Source organism: Crotalus tigris, unplaced genomic scaffold (genome assembly GCF_016545835.1).
Source record: "Crotalus tigris isolate CLP2741 ecotype Arizona unplaced genomic scaffold, ASM1654583v1 scf7180000017576.4783729, whole genome shotgun sequence".
NCBI classification, from domain to species: domain Eukaryota; kingdom Metazoa; phylum Chordata; class Lepidosauria; order Squamata; family Viperidae; genus Crotalus; species Crotalus tigris.
In genome coordinates, this window is record NW_024096487.1 from 3,287,202 (window position 1) to 3,309,915 (window position 22,714).

At 36.4% G+C, this 22,714-nt stretch overlaps 1 protein-coding gene across 5 annotated transcripts in view; it reads right to left on the reverse strand.

The window, feature by feature from the left end:
• The window catches only part of PRDM11 (PR/SET domain 11), a 58,496-nt gene that overhangs the window by 10,557 nt on the left and 25,225 nt on the right, over nt 1-22,714 (reverse strand). For 4 of the 5 annotated variants that reach the window (XM_039358941.1, XM_039358921.1, XM_039358950.1 and 1 more), the window contains 2 exons: nt 10,758-10,945; nt 372-1,022 (listed from right to left, as the gene is read on the reverse strand). In XM_039358941.1, the coding sequence (XP_039214875.1) occupies nt 372-1,022; nt 10,758-10,945 (839 nt within the window). The remainder of the gene's footprint in view (nt 1-371; nt 1,023-10,757; nt 10,946-22,714) is intronic. The other variant, XM_039358959.1, reaches the window with a different exon arrangement.

The following is a 22,714-nucleotide window of genomic DNA, read 5'->3' on the forward strand; positions in this document are numbered from 1 at the left end:
GTTCCTGCACAAAATGTAAACTTTGTTTTATATATTTTGCATACATATGAACCAGTATAAGTCACATAGCACATAGAAAACCAAACATACTTCCTAAACTGGATTCAGAATGATAACCTACAATTCTTTCTCCTGCAATGTATGAAGAATATAGCAAACCAATTTGCTGCAATGTTTTTATTGAAAATGAACATATTACAGTAAAAAAGAAAGATGATTTATAATTACAAATTATAATTATGATTATAATACCCCAAACTGTTCGCTCAGAAGATTAAATCTGTGCTTCATAAAACCCAACCATGAGACCTCAGAAATGTAAGGTCTCCTAGTGTAATGTTTACGGAGCATTTTTATTTTGTGTAACTTACCAGTGGGATATGAAAATGCTTGATACTCAGGTACCTGAGGAGGTAGTAGAGATGGCTCAGCTAACTTGCCAGATCTTAGCAGATTTAGCTCAGCCTGCAATTCCCGAATCTTTTTTTTCAGCCGTATGCAGTTGGGACACAAGGAAGTTGTTGGGATTTCGAGAGCATCATCTTGACTTGACACCAGAGACAAATCAGTGAGACTGTTCACTTTAAATGACAAAGGTTCTTCACCTTCCTCTTCCAGCAAGCCAATTTCTTTGGACATGGTAAAGGAAGAACCGTGAGAGACCTTCCACTCACCCTCATTTCTGTGTCTACTGTGATTAGGAGAACTGTCTTGAACACTAGTCCCACAAGTTTCTGAGACATCTTGAACTTGGAATCTCAAGGATTTTCGAGTGGAAGGGCTAGAATTTTTGGTGAACTTACGATCTTCTACCTTAGTTGACTCCAGAGAAGCCTCTAGGACATCTTTGAAGATGAGGTCTATTTTCTTTTTCTTGGTTTGGGGTTGAGGTATCCCTTCTTCAAAGCTACGTTTGTAGGGACTCTTCCCTGGTTTTGATATAGTGAGCTCAAGGGGATAGATCACATCTTCTTGGCTTCCCATAGTTCTTTCTGCCTTTTCTCTTAGTAATCTTCTGTCCCCTAAAAAAAGAAATCAGAAGATGATTATTCATGGGAAGCTATAACATTCCTGACACAAAAGCTAAAGCAAAAAGGTAGGGGAAACTTTTCATATGTTGCATAACCAATAAATACATTTACTGGAATAAATGCTTAGGCACCCTAATGATGGGTAATATTGAAAATCAAACAATATCTAGGTAATATACAGAGGTTTGCTTCAATATACTTCAAAGAATAGGCAGTTGGCCTACAGGTAGCTAACCTGTAACTGAAATTAAGATAAAATATGGACGTTTCTGATTGCTCAAAATGTAGTGATAACTTTGACTTGGTAAAAGGCATCATATCAATACTATGAAGTTTCCATATTGAACCAGTAAACCTGATAGACCTTTCCACTGTATAATAGAGTGACACGAGACATGAGAATACGCAGGAATTACAATCTCATTTCCCATATCGCTATTTATCACAATCAATTAGAACCAGCTCAATGATACCCCAAACTGAGAACTATAGCTTGTTGCAATACATTGCTAAATGTGTGGACTTAAGCAACATTTACCAAAAAGCAGAGATGTTAGCAGATTAGCAGTTATTTAGAAAAAAATAGTCAAGTATCCTTACCTGGAAATTCAGAAGATGATGAATTTGATTCTATCTTTCTTCTGTCTTGTAAATAATTCCAAGCATCAATACTTGGTTGTTTTCCAAACAAGGTGCTGCTTAATGTCGTTATATTACATTTAAGAAACACACTTGTGCTTATGTAACAGCTTTAGTGTAGATGTGGTTCATCAAATCCTAGCACCATAGTCATCAGTTAACTGTGATAGTTTTATCTACTTGTGACACTAGGGAAAAACTGCTATGCAAGTATTGCAACTCCAGGTTTTGTGATGCTGCATTGGAACTTCTAACCAATATCAATCTATTGTAAGCATGTATCAATTTGCACAGGATTTATTTTGATTCATAAATTAAAAAATCATACAGAAAATATGCAAGACTTCAGTCAATTCTATATCCTACTTAGTTTTAGAGTATGACACTAACTGGTGGGTTGATTATGATGTGGCAGATATGACACCTTTCTGTCTGAATATTTCTTTGAGGCTTGACAGAGTAATTCACATTTTGTAAAAAAAAAAAATATTCCATCTTAACCATGACTTGTAATATTTGGAATTAAAAACCGTTGTGTCCATAACAAACCAGTGACTTTAATATTACACCTGGTGCAAGTATATAAGTGGCAATATTTACATGATGAAATCACCTCATATACACTGTCATTTTGTTCCACTTGTAGATATCTACCAGGCAAACACAGAGTTTTTAAAAATAGCATGCTTCCAACACTGTGGATGTAAAAATAGGCTTGAAAGCCCTGCTTCTAGGCATAGGGAACATGTTAAGATTCCTAGCAGCCACAATGGTGGTGATGATGGCATGTAGCCTGAGGAAGTTGACTAAATTATGTTAATAAGATCAGTTTGACTGAATCACCTGAGAGTTGCTTCAAAATCGCAAAGCTCATTAATGGATTGCTGTTTTCAAGAAGATGTTGAACAGAGTGAAGGATGTAGTATGGACTTAGAGGAGAAATAAGAAATATGAATATATTTGGAGATTTGGTATGTATGAGGCCTTGATGCAGAAAGATTCACCAAGTTTCTGGAAATAACTGTTTGATTTGTGGGTGGTTAGGAGCAGTGGTGAGATTCAGCCAGCTTGTACCCATTCGGCAGAACCGGTAGCTAATTTTTTGTTGCACAGGCCCAGAATGGACTTCCAGAAGCGGCATCCACGCAGAGAACCGGTTGTTCACATGTTTGAATCCCACCACTGGTTAGGAGTACTGGCAGATGAAAGGAGTAAGCAGATTTGAATTGGAGGCAAAAAACATCAGTGACATCCATCAGGAGCCTTTCTGGGCTTCTGGATCTGTCAGGATGGTGGTTGAGTCTCTCCCCCTTTCTAACAATGAGAGATTTATACCTCATATGGCAGAGGCTGGGAATTCATGATCTCCATGGTAACCATGGGTTTTCCTCAGGAAATCATGGAATTGACATGAATTTATTTCAGAATCTCTATAATGTTATAAAGACTGTTACCATCAGCGTTTTGTCATGGTTAGATCACTTCCTGGTCCAGATATGACTGACGGCTGTGTTATTGCCATAGGGCTCAACCCATTCAGATGGTGCACCCATGGATTTCTAATGGATGCTTGGAATTTCCTTGACAATCTGACAGGTGAGTCAGTCGAACGCCTAGTTTGCTGTTGGCAACATGCCTTCAAAAAAATCATGAATCATCCTGAGTAACCTCTCTCTCTGTCAACCAATTCTGGATGATCCCTTGGTCTTCTCAGAGCCCCCAGAAATGTGACAAATTAGCATAAAATTTTGTCAATAAAGTTTATCAGAGTTGTTCTATTCTGAGCAGAGCCTAGAGTTTTGACCAAAACATAATATTGCTATGTTTGGAGGGATTCTTTTGACTTATGGCTTCTGAGGAAGTAGTTTGGGTGCTCTCTAAGAAATCCTCTTCTGCCATGCAAGTTGGACTCTCTTGAGTCCTTGGACTGACACAGGCAGAGTAGTTACTTGGATCTGGGAGACACTGTTGAAGTCTCATTGCAGATAAGGACATTTCTAGTCATTTTAAAGGAAAATTACTGTTGGTAATTTTTTGGGATTCTCTGGTGGCTCCAGTGGTACTTCTGAGTTAGAAAGCACTGTTCCTGAAAAAAGCATATCCATATCTTGGAGGCCCTCTTGGATTTGTGGTCCTGCTAGAACAATAGGAAGCTGTAGCCAGGAGGCCCTTTATCAGCTTCAGTTGTATTACAGTAGTTGTATCCTATCTGGGGTAACGGTACCTTACTATAGTGATTTGTGCCTTCATCGCCACTCACTTGAATTACTGCAAAATGTTCTCTGTGGAGCTTTCTGTCAAAGCAAGAACATCTAACATTGAATGTTCTTGCTTTGACACTTCCTTTGAAGAAAAATAAATTGGAAACTTCAGTTGGCTGAAAATGCAGTGGTCTGTGTACTATCCAGCCCTTGCAGATGGAAACATAATAAACTTCTGCTGTGGGTCCTGCAATAGCTTCCCATGTACTTCTGGTTGCAAGTGAAAGGACTGTTGTAGGATTCACTATAAAGCATCTTATGCCCTGCATCAAATTACTTTCAGTAAGGTAGCTGCCTATTAGAATCAGCCCAATCAAAGCAATCTTGTCAAGAAGAGCATCTAGTGGTTTCCTACATTCTGGTGATGAAGGAACGAACAAAACTTGGAGCAGCAGTGGAGCTGTCTGCAATGGCTTCTCACTAAAGATAGTTAGCTCCCATTTAAATTACCTTCTGAAAGAACTAAAAAGGGAGCTCTTCCAATCCGGCGATGGGATTGTGAAGCCAAGATTTTAGCTTGTTTGTGCTGCTTTTTGTTTTCAATATGTATGTTTTAAATTTTTTGTACTTCTATAAACTGTTGAGAGTACTGTGAGATTATGATAAAGTATAGACAAAATAAATAAACAAACAAATAAATAAAATAATGGTTTTAGTCAGTGTATTGATTGATAAATGAATAAACCGACACTTGTGCAAAGTAAAAAAAGCATATTTATTTTCTTTTTGTCCTTTTCATAGTCTAACACCTCAGCTTTCTGCAATCCTATATTCTCTAGCTGAGTGGCCACCAACCTTTTGGGCACCAGGGACTAGTTCCAAGGAGAGAGGTTTTTCTGTGGACTGGAGGGGGCGTAGTTTGACATGCTGCCTGCATTCCGTGGATGGGGGTTTCCTTGTTTGCACAGACCAGTTTCTGGCATGCCATGGACCGATGCCGGGGACTCCTGCACTAGCTAATTAGAATTCTACTTCTGCTAATAGTTCGCTTATTTCTGATACTTGGTAGAAATGATGGAATTTGATCCATTTATTTGTTTTATTTATTCATAGGACTCTTTGTTAGATGATGCAATCACCTTTTGAGTAATTATTATCTTGTTTGGTACTTATAATTAGTAGAGAAAAAATATGCCTTTTCTATAGTCCCAAAGGTGCTTTTTCAAAAGGCAACTGGACTTCCTTTATTTTTCCTTGAAAACTCACTTCTCATCCGAGAAACTTCAGTTCATCAGTTCTTCTGAAGAAACCTCTTGGATAAGAAGTGAAATATCTTCAAAGAAAAGCAAAGAAAGTCCAATTGCCTTTGGAAAAAAAGCAAGTTTGGGACAACCATGACCTGGATGACTGAGAATCTCCACAGACATGCCTTTTCTATAGTAATCTCTGTCAGTCAAATTACTCTAAATTATTATATTAAAAATGTCTTTCTGGTATACCATGGGATGTGTGAGTGACACTCTGACACAGAGCCCTAGTGGTTAGAATGTAGTACTGCTGACTCCCAGCAGTTTGGCAGTTCGAGTTTCACCAGCTTAAGGTTCACTCAGCCTTCCATCCTTCCGTGGTCAGTAAAATGAGGACGCAGATTGTTGGGATAGGCTGACTCTGTAAACTGCTTAGAGAGGACACTGTGAAGTGGCATAGAAGTCTAAGTACTAATGCTATTGCTATTTTCAAATGTCTGTAAAGATCTGGATGTTACTGTATGCTACTGATGCCCACTATCACTGTTAAGTATGATGCAGCTGTTTTAGTTAAGCTTATTTTTAAAGAAGGCTTTCCTTTAAAATATTTTAAATTAATAGGTATAACACATAATTTTGTAATAGATTAAAAGGAATGTATCTGAGAGATCTCATATGAAACATTTTTCACGGATTTTGACTAAGATGGAGTCTTATTACTGAGAATAAATGAATGATTAGTTCAGAATCAGGGACAATATATACAAGAAGGCAAGATTACCAGACCTGGGCTGCAAAAATCTGGAGGACCAGGTTGGCAACAAAACTTTAAGATTTTACTAAAATGTGGTGTAATCCTGGTTGTGCAACCCAGAATTGCTGTGCCTCCAAGAAGATATGGAGCTTGCATAATGTGGGTCTTCTCCTAGTATATCTCAAGCAGTATCGGAACCTTTGTGTATAGGCTCCATCCAAATCTTCTCTTGGACATCTGGTTTCTTTATTTAAATTTAGCTGCTGGCCAATTCACAATGACTTTGCATAACTTTCACTAAAAAAAAGCAGAAACAATAAATGTACTCAGTTGCCAACTATAAATATTAAAGGTATTTTCCTTCACTACAAGAGTTTTCCCTGTTATGAATAGACTGCCATCAACTGTTTTAATTTATTTCCCTGCAGTAAAACAGGAACTTTCTCTTCCTTTTATGGTTTAATAAGGTTTAGTTTACATGATTTATATACCATACCTTACTATATATGATGCTCAGGGAGTCCTTCCCAAAAGTAACTGTGAGCAATTCAATTTAACATACAAGAGGGAAAGAAAAGAGTTTTAACGTCACAACTCATGACAATTTTAATTTGTTAAATATCAATAATATATATTTATCACACACAGTTATTCTTTAAATATACATACAAATAGTATGGATGATAGATTACTGGGTATGTATAAGTGTTTAGATCTCATTGATCATCTCTAAATTTTCAGTTTCTGGGTTCTCCAGGATAAGGCAAAATAGAAAATTCAAAATCCAAATTCCACATTCAAGATACACAAACTATTAAGCATTGTTAGCCATGTTCCCATCTCAAACTCTCCAGTTCTAGGTGAACAACATCCAGTGCTGCCAGATTGAGAGTATGCAAGGATAGTTTCTTCCCTGAGATTTCAGGAGCTGGTAGAACAGAGCTAGCTGCATCATTCTTAAGGCAGGGATAGTACTATTTTTTGCAGCTGGGGACTGCATGTTTATTATGATTTGTTTAGGCTCCAGGGGAGTCTTGAAGGGTGTGTATGGGTGTATGGGTGTTTATGTGTAGTGTGTGTTTTAAAAAGAAAAATTACAAAACCAAACATTAACAGTTTGTGACAAATCTCAGCAGTATGATCCTTGGTAATTCCATATAGAGGATATATAATAGATCTGCTTCATTCCTCAGACCATTACTCACTACTATCTTAATGTTAAGATATGTTTTTAACAATATATTCAATTGCCTAATTATTATTCTATATTATATAGAATTTGCTTCCACTGACCTGGTATGTTTTCATAATCCAAGAACAGCTAGCCATAACTTTAATTGTTTCACAATCTTAATCCTGAACTAGAGAAAGGCAAAAGAAGAAACTTTGCTTCCAGCAAATTTTCTGCATCTGGCCTTTTTCTGTTTAAGGATTTGCTTACAATACATGCGTGCATGCATACATATACATACACAGAAGTATGTGAATAAAACAGAGACTAAGTATGCATTTGAAATTATAATTTCTTTTACCAAGTCAAAGCATCAAGACAAAAGTACTATATATTGTTGGTATTGGTAAAGTTAAATAAACTGTCTCTCCTAAGTCATGTTCAATTGTGGTTTTGATGTAAATATAAACATTACAACTTTGCACAGATGATCCAAATGTTTGGATATTTTTTTAAAAATTAGTTTATCAGCAGTATGGGCCATGGGATGTGTTTAATTGACTGTTTTTTTTATCTAAAGAGATATATTTGGAATTCATTTGGTGAGCAATAGAAGACATTAAAAGTTCTGACTCTTGATATAACACCAGATTACAATTTGAAAGTAAAGTTCTTCCATTGCAAAATAATAAATTCATCCAAAGAGGTTCCACAGACCATTAGATATTTCATATGTGATAATAAAACACTGTGATAATAAAACACTTGATTCAAATATAGTACTTATTGCTAGCATTACCTCAAAGTAATGCCTGAACTGTGTTTATAAAGTATGGATCAAGCATTAAATAGGCAGAATTTCTCCAGAAATCAAATGTCTGATCTTTCCACTAATCTAATCCAAAGTGGCTGTAGAAGGCACTAATCAGTAATCAGAGGAGAGAAAACATGACCATAGTAGCTTCATAACTTGGTCAACAGGAACTTAGTAGATGCCAAACACTTACACTGGTTGGTTGGCCAGTACCTGTCTGTCTGTATAGATCTGAAAGTCCTACAGGATCTTAGCCCTGTTATTCTCCATAAGCTTCTGTGGATTCTTCCATCTTGGAAAGATCTAACCCATACACTGTGCAGGTATTCCTGTACACGATGCCAGCTATTTCAGTGAATGCATTTCTGCTTACATCTTATACCCTGCCATTATGTGTTGGATTGTCCGTGAGGCCTCTCTGGATAGTCTAGACCTTAGGTTCTGCCTAGTGTAGACACCTGCTTCATTGGATCTGGTGCTTAGTGCCTCTTATTGCTATAATTAGTGCCTCGGTGCTATCTTTTAATCCAACTGGTAGGATTTCCCAATGTCTGCCACCTCAGCTATCTGTCAATGGTACATCCTATGCAGAGTATTGTCTTGCCATGGCACTGCTTGATCTTTCTCCCATGTCTGCTGCTGCTTCAGACATTCTCTCAGCAACACATCTTTGAGTGCTATCTTACTGATATATTCCCGGATGTTCTGGGTTTCATCCAGGACAGTGGCTTTAACACTCACCAGATGCCACCTGCCCTCTTTTTGGCTGGTGCATAATCTCTGGGAACTTGGGGGTGGAAACCTCTGTACATTGTGAGGAGCTTCTGGGTCTTCACATCAGCAGCTTCCATGTCCTGCTTTGACCAGCTCATTGTACCGGCAGATCTCTTAAGAATACATGTTAATGACATGGATTTTGTTTTTCCCATTGAGCTGACTTACCTTTTGATGGTACTTGATGTTGCTGTCTTCCTTGCATCCCCCACTGTTGTTCCCATGTGATTGTGGGATACTGAGATACTTGTAACTAATTTGTATGTTTGATATGTGGCCCACTGGTAGTTGCACCTCATCGATCTTAACTCCTTTCTCACTTTTGACTATTATCTTGGCCACATTCTTCACTGTAGATTTGTCAGCAAGTTCATTCTTAACATAAAAGTTGATTTTATCCATTTAGAGGAGACAGCTGGGGTTAGTTCCATGCTTGAACTTGTATCCATATCCAGTTCTTAGTGAATATCTGGCTGAGGAGGCCAAAACCTTTGCAGAACAACAGAGAGAACAGTGCATCACCTTGGTATATACTGCACTTGATGGCCACTTGTGTGAGCTTCCTTGTGTTAACTTTCAGTGCTATCTTCCAATGTCCCATTGAATTCTTGAGGAAGGTCCTCAGTGTCCTGATCACTTTGTATAGTGTAGGCAGTCAGAGATCCATGTGAGTGGCACTGAGCCATAGGTTTTCCTGTAGTCAATCCAGGCTGTGCTCAGATTGGTCTGCCTAGACCTTGAGTCTTGGGTGATTGCTCTGTCTATGAGCAACTGGTGTTTTGAGCTTTTGATGTTGTTCCTAATGATCTTTTGAACTGAACTCATGTACTACTCCAGAAACACACACACACATACATATACACTCAGGTCAGGAAATAAGGAAACACAGTTTGGATAGCCACCACTTTGAATACTGAGTACCATGCTGATTTTTAAACTTGTCAGTTTTTTTTAACCTCTTATGATTTTTTATTCCAATTGATACCACATTTTTAAATCAAAATGCTTAGAAATGTAAGAGAACTACCTTTAACTTTAACTAAGATTGTGGCTACTCAAAAAATAAAACTAAAAACAATAACCTTTTCATAAATAAATATAGTCATTTCTACAGTTCTGTAATGAAGAAAGTGTGTATTTACATAAGCCTACTTGCACACATTGAGCACCAGCTAATTATGACTCAATTATCAGCATCTCTCTCAGCACTTGCAGAGAATAAGTTTTAAAGCATATAGAAGCTCCAATTAGTAGAAAGAAAATTGGGAGATACTACCTCTTCCATGTTTGCTTCAAGTTTAAGGACAACATACAGCTTCATGCAAAATACATTACATAAATAAATTGGGCATGATAGTGTTCAGAAAAATAACAGGAAAAATAATTTCATGTGGATCCTCTTCCTCCTTTCTTTCAACCATCAACTTTAATCAGCTATCTGCTATCAACTATGGGAAGCTCCTTTTTAAAGTACTTTTGAGAGTGGACCTCTACACTAAGAAGGAAGCAAAACCCATAATGGTGCATATCTAGAGATCAGGATATCTTTGTCCTAATTTCTGGATATATTTGGAAAGTTCCCAATTAATTCTGAATGTTTAAGTTTTGATCTCTGTCAGTGGAGGAATCATTCATTCTCCAGCACTCATCAGTATTTGGTATATAAAGATAATCTGGTATATTTGTTGAATACCTCATTGTCAGATTTAAATATCATGATAACCATTGTGTTTGCCAGAAAGATACAGGTATTTGCAAACTGAAAAGGACATTACAACTGTACCACAGCCACTGTATCTGCCCTATTTATCCCCTTCCCCTCCCCAAAATCAAGCCAAAAATATCTCCTTCAAGACAATGCTTCTTAGTTTTCAGTATATATTAAATGAAATTCTCCCCATATCCCTTATATATTTTATCTGATGGATCCATTTCAACTGTATTATCTGTATTATCAGTGTAAAATAGTTATTATTTTACACTATGTATTATTTTACATTGATGATTTTTTTATTTGTTGATTTCTTCACATACATGATTTTGTAAGAACTGCCTGGTAACTGGGTCAAAAACAAAGACATGAACAAATAGTGAAAGGAAAGAAAAGGGAAAAAAAAATATCTCACCTCTTGTGAGGTTTCGGTTGATTGTCTCCTGAGACATACTGTGCAGCCGCTTCATGTAATCTTCACTATACCAGACCCTCAGTTTCTCCCCTGGCCGGATGTCCCGACAAGTCCGAAAATAAATCCTCTCACTGTGCTGAAATGCCATTAGGTTCTGCTCTCTTTCCTCTCGAGATATGGCCACATACCTAAGGACAAGGATGAGGCAGGTTTTGACTTATAAACAGGTTGAATACCTTAAGTCACAATTGTAGCAGAAGTGACCTTCAAAGAGAGCCACGGAAACACAGCATTGGATGGCATGACATGTGAAGAAACAGAACTATAAGAAAATAATACGCACCCTTAAAGAATATTAAATAACTTCTTGAGGTAACTATAGGCCCTATTGTTCCTGTTCAGGAAAATATCTAATTGCTAAACATTACTAATTTCCAAATTTTTGTGTCTATTATTTTCATCAATTAAAGATTGTTAAAATAAGAGTTATGTTTTAGGATTTGTAAGACAGTCCTGGTTCAGATTTAACTAACTCTTGTTATGGTTGTTGCAGACTTAATTTTACATCTGTGTTGTAGAACCAGCAAGTTGGAATTAGAAGAACCACAGTTGTACAATATTCTATGAGAATAAGAATAGTCCATTTTAACAGCAAAAAGAGAATTAATCCATATCAGCAACATGATCTTTTACATCCCATATTGATTGGTTACATAAAGGCAAATATTCTCCTAATATGTGCATCAAACCCATAATATAATAGAATTTATTTTGTAATCCAATGCAGTGTTAGAAATGTGCAATTAAATGATGTTGATTCCCAATCAGAAAGACCATACACACTATAGAAATATTTGCACAACTAGGCTGTACTAAATCACCTAATATAAATCTATTGTCTACTTCTTCAGTATATGATTTATTATGTAACATATATATAGCTCACACATTTTAGTATATTTTCACCATATTTTTATTGATAAAAAACACAGACACCAAGTCAATAATAGTAGTGACCATTGAAACGCTAATAACTAAGTTCCATAGTTGGGTCTTAGAGAGATACATAGAGATACTGTAGTACAAAATAAGCTACAAAGAATAGACTCACTCCTAATTTAGTTTAATCATCATAGATTGCTAGGCAGGAGCAAAAACAGATGCCTGGAAGATGGCTTCACTCAAGCTAGCATTATGTCTCTTTTCAGATGGTCTGAGTTTTTGTGGCTTTTTACTATTAAAAAGAAAATCCTTATGTAAGTTGGCAGATACTCAGGAATGTCTTCGAGAAATCAAACCATTCCTTCACCCAAATATTTTGTGCTTCCTTTTACTTCACTACCATCTGACTGAAAATTTTCCAAAATTGTTAAGCAATAAAATCATGGTACATTATAGTTCATAGTCTGAATTAATGATTTTGTAATAGTTCTGTTTTTAAAAGCTTCATTGACCCTTCCTTTACCCCAGAATGGTACTGTGTTGGACATACCATGAGGTATCCTTCCAGTCACCAACAATGGACCCAGTAATAATGAGTTTACATCTCCACAAATCAGAAGGCAGGGTCCTTAAAGAACTTTCTTCCTCTGCTCTGGACAATCTCCTTCAATCACTGAAACTGACTTTACCTTTTACATTACTGGGGACATGCCAAAATATTCTTAGACAAAAAACCACTTTCTGTTCTGGCCAATATGCTTCTGGAGTTGCACTAATCAGACCCAGAATGTACAGATTTGGGTAGACAAAATGTTTCAGGAGAAAAGCAATATGTTTCATTGCTGAATGCCTCATTTTGGCCATTTCTATTTGTACTTGCAATCAATAAACTGAAACTAGTTGAATAGAAACAACAAAGTTACATTAAAATAAAGAGATGCATAAATAGCCTAAATATATCTGGTAGATAAGCTGTTTGCTTCTTCCCCAGTTCTATCATCCGCTTGACTGGGAAGATACCACATGGAGCATTCAAGTATTAGTCTCTTGGCCTTTGGAATGATGGAAGTCATACAAAAAGCATGCCCTACAGGGTGGGCTTGATAATCCTCAAACACTTTCTGCACAGTTGTATAAGCAAGAACAGGAACATCTATGTTGTAGTGCCAAATTAAAGTAGAAAGGTTGGTCCAAGCAACTGCATCAGAGGTGTATATCAGAGATAACTCTGCTTTCAAGGTTATCAGTACTGTTCCTCTCAAAACTGAACAGACCATGATTCTTTGGAAAATCTATTTGCCTTTTGTTGAGTATATTATAGTTGCATTTCCTAACTGAATGGTTAAGAGTGAAGAAGATCCTCTTTCTTTCATTCCCCACTTTACAGGATATACAGGGGTCTCTGACAAAATTCTAATTGAGTTTAAGTAAAATCTAAGTGTGTTGAATATGTCCAGCTGCACCTAGTATACTTCCTGCATGCGATGAGTATGGGTAAAAAAAGTATGGTCAAATGTTTTGTTGTGATCACTGAAAAGTTTATTTTTATTTTTTTACAAATAAAGCAGCAATCCATTTGTAAGACATCCTGCCTTAGTGGAAAATACACAAGTCCTCCCTGAATGGCACTTAATAAAGAAGCATTAATAAATAATTCTCCAGATCAAAATTGTAACTGGACCCTGTCTGTTAGTGCCTGGAGAATCAATTTTAAATGGAAAGTGCCACATAGAAAGAATGGGTCCTCTGGAATACTCTTAAGAGATGAGTACTATCACTAAGGTAGCTAAGATGGCTGAAAAGGTGGGGTATTCTCTAACGTCCTGGAGAAGCAATGTGATTGCCTGTCTTCATAATGTTAACTAGCAGCCACTTGTATGACTTAAAGGAAACCTTAAACCTGCCTTTTCACATGCCTTTGTAATACATCTAGAAGTCCTGCTGGTTTGTCTAGATTTCTTTTTCATTTTCTTTCTTCTTTTTTTTGTGGAAGCTGCATACCTAAACAATAAACAGCTAGTATTAACAGATATCCAGTCTTGAGCTGTTCCTCTTCAATTTCCATATGTAAAGTAGTCAAGGCCTGGTGTAAAAGTGGCCTCTAGGATAGGAGACCATGGGCACCCAGTGTTCAATCCTACTAGATTAAAAAAAAAACATAGACTCTAAGGACAGCATATGTAAGGTTAATTTTCCAGTCTTATTATTCTTAGGAATTATATAGACACACTTAAGACACACTTTTCTGAGGGCACGCTCTGTGTGGCAATGGTCTCTAAAAGATATTTATTTGTTTGAAGTACCCTGAAATGCTTTACCTTGTTCTTAAGTTATGAGGATGGATAGTTGCTTCTTGATTTTATTTTTCATGAAATTCCAAATCACATCCCAGATGGACTGTTTCTAACACTCACATGCCTAGTGGAGCTGAATTCCCACATGCACCATTTTTTTTATTTTTATTTTTTGCCATTTGGTTTTACTAAAGATCATTTAACTCTTTGGTGGAATGCCTTTAATTCTGTACTAGGGCTAGAGCATTCATACACATCAATATGCCAGGAACTTTGGCTCACAGGATCTTTGGTTCAAGCACTTGAAGGAGTTTGTTAATCCAAAACCAGTTTACTATCCAAACCTTTCCTGAAAGAAAAACAGTTTGATGAATCTCTTGTATCCATCCTGATTAATAGCAAGGAGAAAAACAAGTCTGGGCCCATGGCTTCTAAATGCACAAGATCAGAACAGGAAATACGTTTTGGCATCCATCTTATAGTTGAAATTTGACTTCTTTCTGCTTTCAGGAAAAGTGCAATTGATATCTCAGTGGCCCTTCTCCCACCAATCATTGAGGCATAGTCTCTCAGGTTAAATGATCTACACCTGCAACATTGTTCCTTTTATCAATTACATGCCCACCTCAGTTGCTGCTGGTTGTTGTGTTCTCCCTTCTAGTTTTTCTCTATGGCATCCTGGAGGTGATAGTCCACCATATTTCTCTTACCGCTATGGAGTTAGATGAAGATAATAGTAAAGAGAATTATGCTTTATTTGTAAAAGTGGAGAAGTTCTCACGCCCTTAATGGCAAGCAGTCTGCCATTTCTTGTAGGGAGGGTGTGCCACAAATAATCTTGCTTCCTAATTTATAGGTCAGGATTTGGCTTAGATGTGGCAAATCCCCTTACATACTGTATGACCATGATTCATGAAAGAAGGCCTGTAATGGTTTGTGGATCCTTCTTGCCTTGAACACAAAGAGCATGATTTAGGTCAGATGAGTCTTTTGACTCATATGCATGGCCTTTCTTTTCCTTCCCATGTTTGGGGTGATTCATTATTGCTGATGTAATTTCATGGAGGAAGAGAAAAATGTTCTAGAGGCCAAACTCCTAGTTCCAAGCTTGACAAAGGCTGAAAAATTATGTCTGGATCTTCTCAATGGCTGCTCATATTGTGACTGGAAAAGCATTACTAATTTTCTTCACACCTGTGTTTTCTGCATCCTGAAGGCACGTGTGACAGATGGCAATGGAAGCTTCTTGCAGTGGAAAAATACTATTCCTGGGGTCTTCTGATTCTTAGTAAATCAAAAGTCCTTCCTTCCTTCCTTCCTTCCTTCCTTCCTTCCTTCCTTCCTTCCTTCCTTCCTTCCTTCCTTCCTTCCTTCCTTCCTTCCTTCCTTCCTTCTAATGTCCTATTGCTATAGAAATAGAAATAATCAGAATGTTTCCCTGAAAAACAGAATAAAAGAATTGGCTTAATCCAAAAGGGTTTTCTAAAAGAAAAGTTTCATTTTCCAAATTTAGTTTGAAAATATGAAACAAATAAGTAGCTCTACAAATGTACAATATTTCACAAATAGTAAACCAAGCAATTCTACATATCTTAAAATGAATATCTACTCTTTTTCCAGATTTCTTAGTAAGGCAATGGTGGACAATATTCTGTTGGCTCTGAAGGAATTATAGTAATTTATTTGAAACTATTCACTCTGAATCATGTACATGTGTGTTCATGTGCACAAATGCATGGGCATTCATATTGCTCTGCAAAGCATTTCAAAAATTGGAAATAAATCCAAGAACCTATGGTATAAAACAAGAACTTTTCATTTGCATGATTATTTCAAAGATAAATTCATTATAGAATATAGTTAGTATTCCTATTAGACCACTCTTCTCTAATCTAGCATCTTTGCTGTATTATAATATCATGAATTCCAAGTTATAGGCTATCCTAAAATTTTGGGCATTGTAATTTATACAACTAGAAGGTGAGATTATATTTTACAGAATTAATTGCACTGATATCATAATATGGTTTGTAAGTATGCAACTTAGAACGTGGCTACTTTAAACCTTATTTAAAAATAACAATGAAATAGGTGCATCCATGTTTTTTGCACATAAAATATACTTTAGATATATGCAAAAACTTTCATATTTCAAACCAAACTCTTTGCTGAATTATTGATGGGCAAGCACTTCTAAATCTTATCAACAAATTCTAGCAAAAGAGACATGTTGCCAGACATGTATTAGTTGCAGGTATTGCAGGTAAAGAAAATAGGAAACCTGGAATATTATGTGCCTTATATGGAATTAAACATCAAAGACTTTGAAGTTGTCTTGAGCACAACTTCAGAAACACATAAACACGTAAGAGCATCTTAATCTGAATTTTAAATATTATATCTTTATTGTTAACAAAAATAATCACAAATTCCCATCAGAAATATTAGGGCAAGCACAGAAAGAAAGCATCCCTTATGGGATGATAAAAGAAAGCATTTCACATTCATTCTTCCTAATGTCTCAACAAAATAATATACCATAAGCGATATCATTAACATAGGTAAATTAGAATATCAAAATAGAAGAATCACATTTCTCATATCTGGTTTTTGGCTTCTTATCCTACTAAACACCAGGGACTGCATGTACCCACCTAAACTAACCTTATCTCATTGTGGGTATGCTACCCGGAAATTCTGAATGCTATAGTCCAGAGGAAATCAATTGGGAAAGATTATCCTAGAACTATAAGGAAAATCAGTTGTAGTTAGTAATGCTAACTGATCTGTGTGTAGCTTGCTTCTCAGGAGCACTTCTCCAAGACAGGCATTTCTGAAAACTAATTCTTTAGCTCAGGGGTTCTCAACCTTGGCAACTTTAAGACTTGTGGACTTCAACTCCCAGAATTCCTCAGCCAGCTTTGCTGGCTGAGGAATTCTGGGAATTGAAGTCCACAAGTCTTAAAGTTGCCAAGGTTGAGAACCCCTGCTTTAGCTGCATGAGAATAATTTCATTAAAAAAAAATTGAGATAGTAAAGCCAAACAAATTGAGTCATTCAGATGGATTGCACATGATTTAATCCATTTACTTAATTTATATTGTACCATTAATGTACATGACACTTTATAATGTTAAAATACCCAAATATAGGGGACTCTGCTACAAGAAACTAATAATCTAATGACTTTCCAGGAAACAACACTCAGCAATAGAATTTTCTGAGCATTAAACTTCTACACTCTGTTTATTATTTCCTTCACATTGTAATTATCTGGTTTTATAGTCTTTCAAACATTTCAAATGCTTGATTCTGTTAATTCATGAAAAAGCCTCGCCTTGGCTCTTATAGATTTTTCTTGCCTATAGTTGTGTGCTGTCAAGATAGAAAAACAATTTCTTTTGGGGAAAAAAAGGCAAAGTGAAGAATAATTCACTGCAGCTGTATCTTGAGAGGAATATTCCTTGTATCGCTATAACTGGAGTTAGAAAGACTGTATATAAGCAAGGGATGAGAAGCAAACATACATAAGATATAGTACACATGCATTTTTAGCATACATAGAATAAGCTGATTTATTGCTGGATTCAAACATCTGCTTCCAAAACAAACCTGAAACTTATCAGACTTGGCCCCAGCTACATTTTCTTTCTTACTAAAGAATTAGCTTGTATCTTTTGAGTAATATATAATACTCTATGCTTCAATTTGTCTTCCATCATGTTAAGTCAGAAACTGATATGAGGAAATACAAACTAGCAAATCTATGCTAAAACAAGGTTACACTAGTGCATTGTTTCTGCTATGAGTCGGTATTAGCCATCAAACCTCAAATGTACATTTTTCCCAAAAGGTTTCCACAAGTTTGGCCACTACTGTACCTACAAAGAAATCATCGGACTGGCCAACACTAACTCATTTGTTTCTTACAAATGTTAATCATTTCATTTCAGTGCAACTTCTTTATACTTATCAATCTATTTTTATATTGTGCAATATCGTAAAATGCTTGCAATCTTATACAGTTTAATCATTATTAGTATTAATTGCTTTTGCCATGAAATTAGTGATAAAAAACAATATATAATTATTCACAGGCTATATTGCTGCAGGTTCCTCCTTTTGTTGGTGTTTATTTTGATTTAATACCCCATTCCCAAACATCAGTAGTTAATAACTAAGCCAAAAAAAATTAGGCATGGGACTGTTACATGAGACCCAAGTGGTATTTAATCTAACAGTCTGTTTCTTCACAGTGGTAAAAAAAAATAACAATACACAGTTACCTTCAGTTCTACAACTTTTTCAGTCTGGGAACTGCCCCATGACTTTTTATCCCTCCTTGGGATCAAGGTTTATCATACAAATCACTAGAATAGGCAAGACCAATTCTTTCAGGTCTTTCAGGGAAGAAGATGGAAAAATAGGCAAGCTTAAAATTAGTGCTTTGAAACTTGCACCAATAAAATACTTATTTCACCCACCCCAAACAGAAAATTATTTGGGGGGGGTAGACTTAAGGATGCCTTATACATATGCAAGATTTAAAACTCCTAATTTGTAAACCCCTTCTTTCAAATGCTCCAAAACAGAAAAAATTCAGACCCAAGTGTGAAGGCTACAAACCAGTTTCCCTTTCCAAACCTAGATCCTTGTTGATGTCTACATAGTGCCACGTGCAATAGTAAAATAAAGACAAAGAAGGCATTTCCATTTACCATAATAATATATTTACCTAAAACTAAATATCTAGTAACATTACCAGAATGTTTCCTGAGCTTAAAAGATTGTCAAGATCAAATCTATATGAACCTTGGATTTGTAGATCATTAAGTTCTTTATGACTCTTATATTATATATTTTTATTCAAGAGGACAACATACCCCTCTATTGCATTGTTTTACAATACAAGTACTGTTTCCAAGTACATCAAGCAAAGCTTATTTCCAGCTAAGAAGTTCCAAAGTTTATAGCGTAAGTTGCTATAATTATAATATTCTTAAGAGAAAATTTTCATTAACTTTACTCAATGTTTATGCTAAGAAGCACTCCTTAAACCAACATCAACTGCACTTTTTAATATAATATTATGGAAATCTAGAAATAGTGTTTTCTCTTCCGTGACATAGTAATCCGACTAACAGGAGTCGCCTTGGGCTGATTTTGGTTAATATCTGTTTTTGTTTCAGTGGAGCTCTTTGATCCAATTCTCTGCAGGTCTATTTTTTGGCTAGCATTAGAGATATGATTCTTGTTCAAAGTTTGAAGCTCATCTTTCATTTTAATTAAAGATTGGCACACTTGGGTGATTTTTCCACTCAGGTGAGACATCTTCTGGCTAATTGCATACACGTTGCTTGCCACATCTCTATGGATTATCACCAACTCTTGACAGAATTGTCTGAATACTTCTGTCTGTTGAATGGGGGAATCAAAGAGCTTATGGTCAAAGCGGATTTTGGACAAGAGGTTGAGGGGGCCTCAGGACATGAATTTAGGTGCATTATTTCTTCCCGTTGGCTTGGAATATATGAATGATCTGACAAACATGATGAATGAAGGAAAGATGCATGGAGAGAACATTGGCTTTTTCAGAACGCCTTTGTGATGAAAAGTGATGCTGCTGTGAGGGGCCTGCCACTTCTTCTCCTTCATCAGCTTGAAATAGAAGCAGGAAAAAAAAAAGAGAAGAGACCAGATTATTTGCATGAAGGCTTTGCATTGTCAAACTCTATTTCAAGAAGTTCAGAAGAAGCCAAAACTTAAAATTGGGATTCAGTGAAATCTAAGAGTTTTTCTATACTATTGAGAAAAGTATTTAAATAATTTCTTTTGTAAAGCAGTATCTGCTTTAAAAACACATGAAAAGCCAATCTGGTTGAACAGACGACATATTAGACCAGAACATCTGATTTCACAAAGCCAGATTGCAAAAGCTAAAAACAAAAATTGCTCTGTTATATTCTGCCTTCCTGATATAGTTTAATAACGTGTCCACTTGCAGATCACTATATTAGATTGAAATGATTTTGCACAAAAATATTTTGTTGTCACTAAATTAGCTGGTTTGGTGTAATGGTTAAGGCATCAGACCAGAGAACGCGGGAGACTGTGAGTTCCAGTCCTGACTTGGCTATGAAGCCAATTGGATGACCTTGGGCCAATCATTCTCTCTCAACTCTAGGAAGCAAGTAATGGCAAATCACTTCTTAAATCTTGTCAAGAAAATTGCAGAGACCTGTCCAGGCAGTTGCCAGGCATCAAGACTCACACATACACATACACACACAAAACACTGATGAATGAAACATGACCTATAGTGACCTTCTACAGCAGTGGTTCTCAACCTTTTTAATACCGTGACCCCCAACCGGTCGTAAGTCGAGGACTACTCAACCGGTCGTAAGTCGAGGACTACTCAACTGGTGCAGCACCGTTTGCAGAATGGGACTTTTGGCGGGCTCAGCAGGGCAGAGACAGCCTGGACAATTCCTATTGGCTTTTGAAAGCCAATAGAATTAGACTCTATTCAAGAGAGTCTATTCTATTGGCTTTCAAAAGCCAATAGAATAAAAGGGAGTAGCACAGCTAAGGAAAAGGGGGAAAAAAAGGCGGACTGTGTTGTTTGGCAACCCCCGTGAAATTCGACCCCAAATTGGGTCCCGACCCACAGGTTGAGAACCACTGTTCTACTGTCTTCATAATATACATAGAAATGAAGCAGTATTAATTTACTGTTCTTATGAACTACTGATAATTATATACCAGAAACTCTGAGGTCAGTAAAAATAGCACTAACTGCATGGAAACATTTCTTGTCTTTATGCCTTTTGTAATAGAGAGATTTGCATCACTGACCAATCTTGGACAGTAATTTTAAGAGTTCCCAAACCAAGCCACAGCTCATCAGTAGAGCTAGGATTTTCCAGTTAGGAAGTCCCAGATATTGCAGTAGTAAGGCAAAAAGGGACCACTGGCTGAGATCTTAGGGAATCACTAGCTGCTGCAGTCTGAACCTATATATGAATCAATAATAAGGCAATTCCTTAGTGTGCCATAAGCCACTGAAGGCATGAAAGAAAAAGTAACTCAGGTATGGCTATACCACTTACATACATACTCCTATTCTTCCTTGTTTAATAAAGAGGCTGTATCACTATAAAATGAATGGAGTATTTTGTGATCTTCTGTTTTCTTCAAATAAGAAAGTTCAACAAGTTCAACACCAGCACATAGCTTTTAAAAAGTCTTCAAAGAGGAACTTAATAAACTTCGTTGGATTGTTCATAGAAATAATTTTAATAAACTATTACATTATACAGTATATATAATTTTACCTACAGAATTGTATCTAAAATTGTAGCTGAGATCCAAATACAAGCTGGTGGGACATATTTTTTTTTCTTTCCTTTGTCTTATTGCAATGCTATCCTCCTTGTGTGTAACTTAAGTTTTCAAATCACAAATCTCAGTGTATCCTCTAAATCAGCAAGAACTATGAAAAAAATACTGATAGTACAGCAATTGTTTCTGGAATTTTCATTATGTTTGGTCCACTATATCATCTGTATCTACAAGAGCGATGAAAATAATTATTTATTTATATACTTATCCTGAATACAGGCAGTTCCCAGGTTAAGCACGTTCAACTTAAAGGCAATCCTAGATACAAACAGGCTGTCTATAAGAAAAAAGGACAAAAATATTGCCCTTCTCAGAACTGATAAAACACTGAAGCTGGGCAATTCTTTCAGAAACTATTGAAATTATGTGTTTTTATTTTACAACATGTTTTCAGCAGTTTTTATTGGTTCCTAAAAGCATTGTGCAGCTTCAGGGCTTTATTGGTTCATGGCAGCCCATTGGTAAGTAGATGTTCCAATTTAAATATAAATTTGGATTGAAGACAGAATTGGGGAATGGAACTTGTTCTTAACCTAGGGCAGGGGTAGGCAACCTTGGCTCTTTTATGACTCGTGGACTTCAACTCCCAGAATTCCTGAGCCAGTATGGCTCAGCTTAGAAACCTCTCCCTTTCTCCTCAGCATGGCTGGCTCAGGAATTCTGGGAGTTGAAGTCCACAAGTCATAAAAGAGCCAAGGTTGCCTACCCCTGACCTAGGGACTGCTTGAATCACAGCCAGCTAAGATATACTGAGTAGCAAAATCCCATTTTGAATATGTACAATGTATAGTATAAATCAGGAAATATCCGCATATGAATAAATGCTGACATTCTTGCTGGTAGGGGAAAATAGTAGATACAGGGATAATAGATATCTGCAAGTCAAGTACATTAACCTGTACAGTATTGGCTCAATATCAGAAAATATTATGGAAGTAATGATAACACCAATATGGATTATATACAAATAATCAACTGCATCACCAGCCTTTTTTAGACTATTTCTGTATCTATGGAGGGGATACAGAGGCAATTCTTGTTATCTGCAGTTGTTACAACTGCCACAAATGCCAAATCAGCAAATGCTAAAAGTATGGTTGGGAACGTGCACATTGGGTCGTACTAATGTTTTGCCACTCTGCATGACTGTGAATAAATGCCACTAGTATTGATTTTGCAGTTACAAATACATTTTTTGAGTAAGCAAATATGCAGTCTATGAATAATAAAAATAACTGGTATTGATATAGGATTTGTTAATGATGATATGATTCACAATTTTATTACTTCTGTCCTTGTTGCATACATGCATATGTT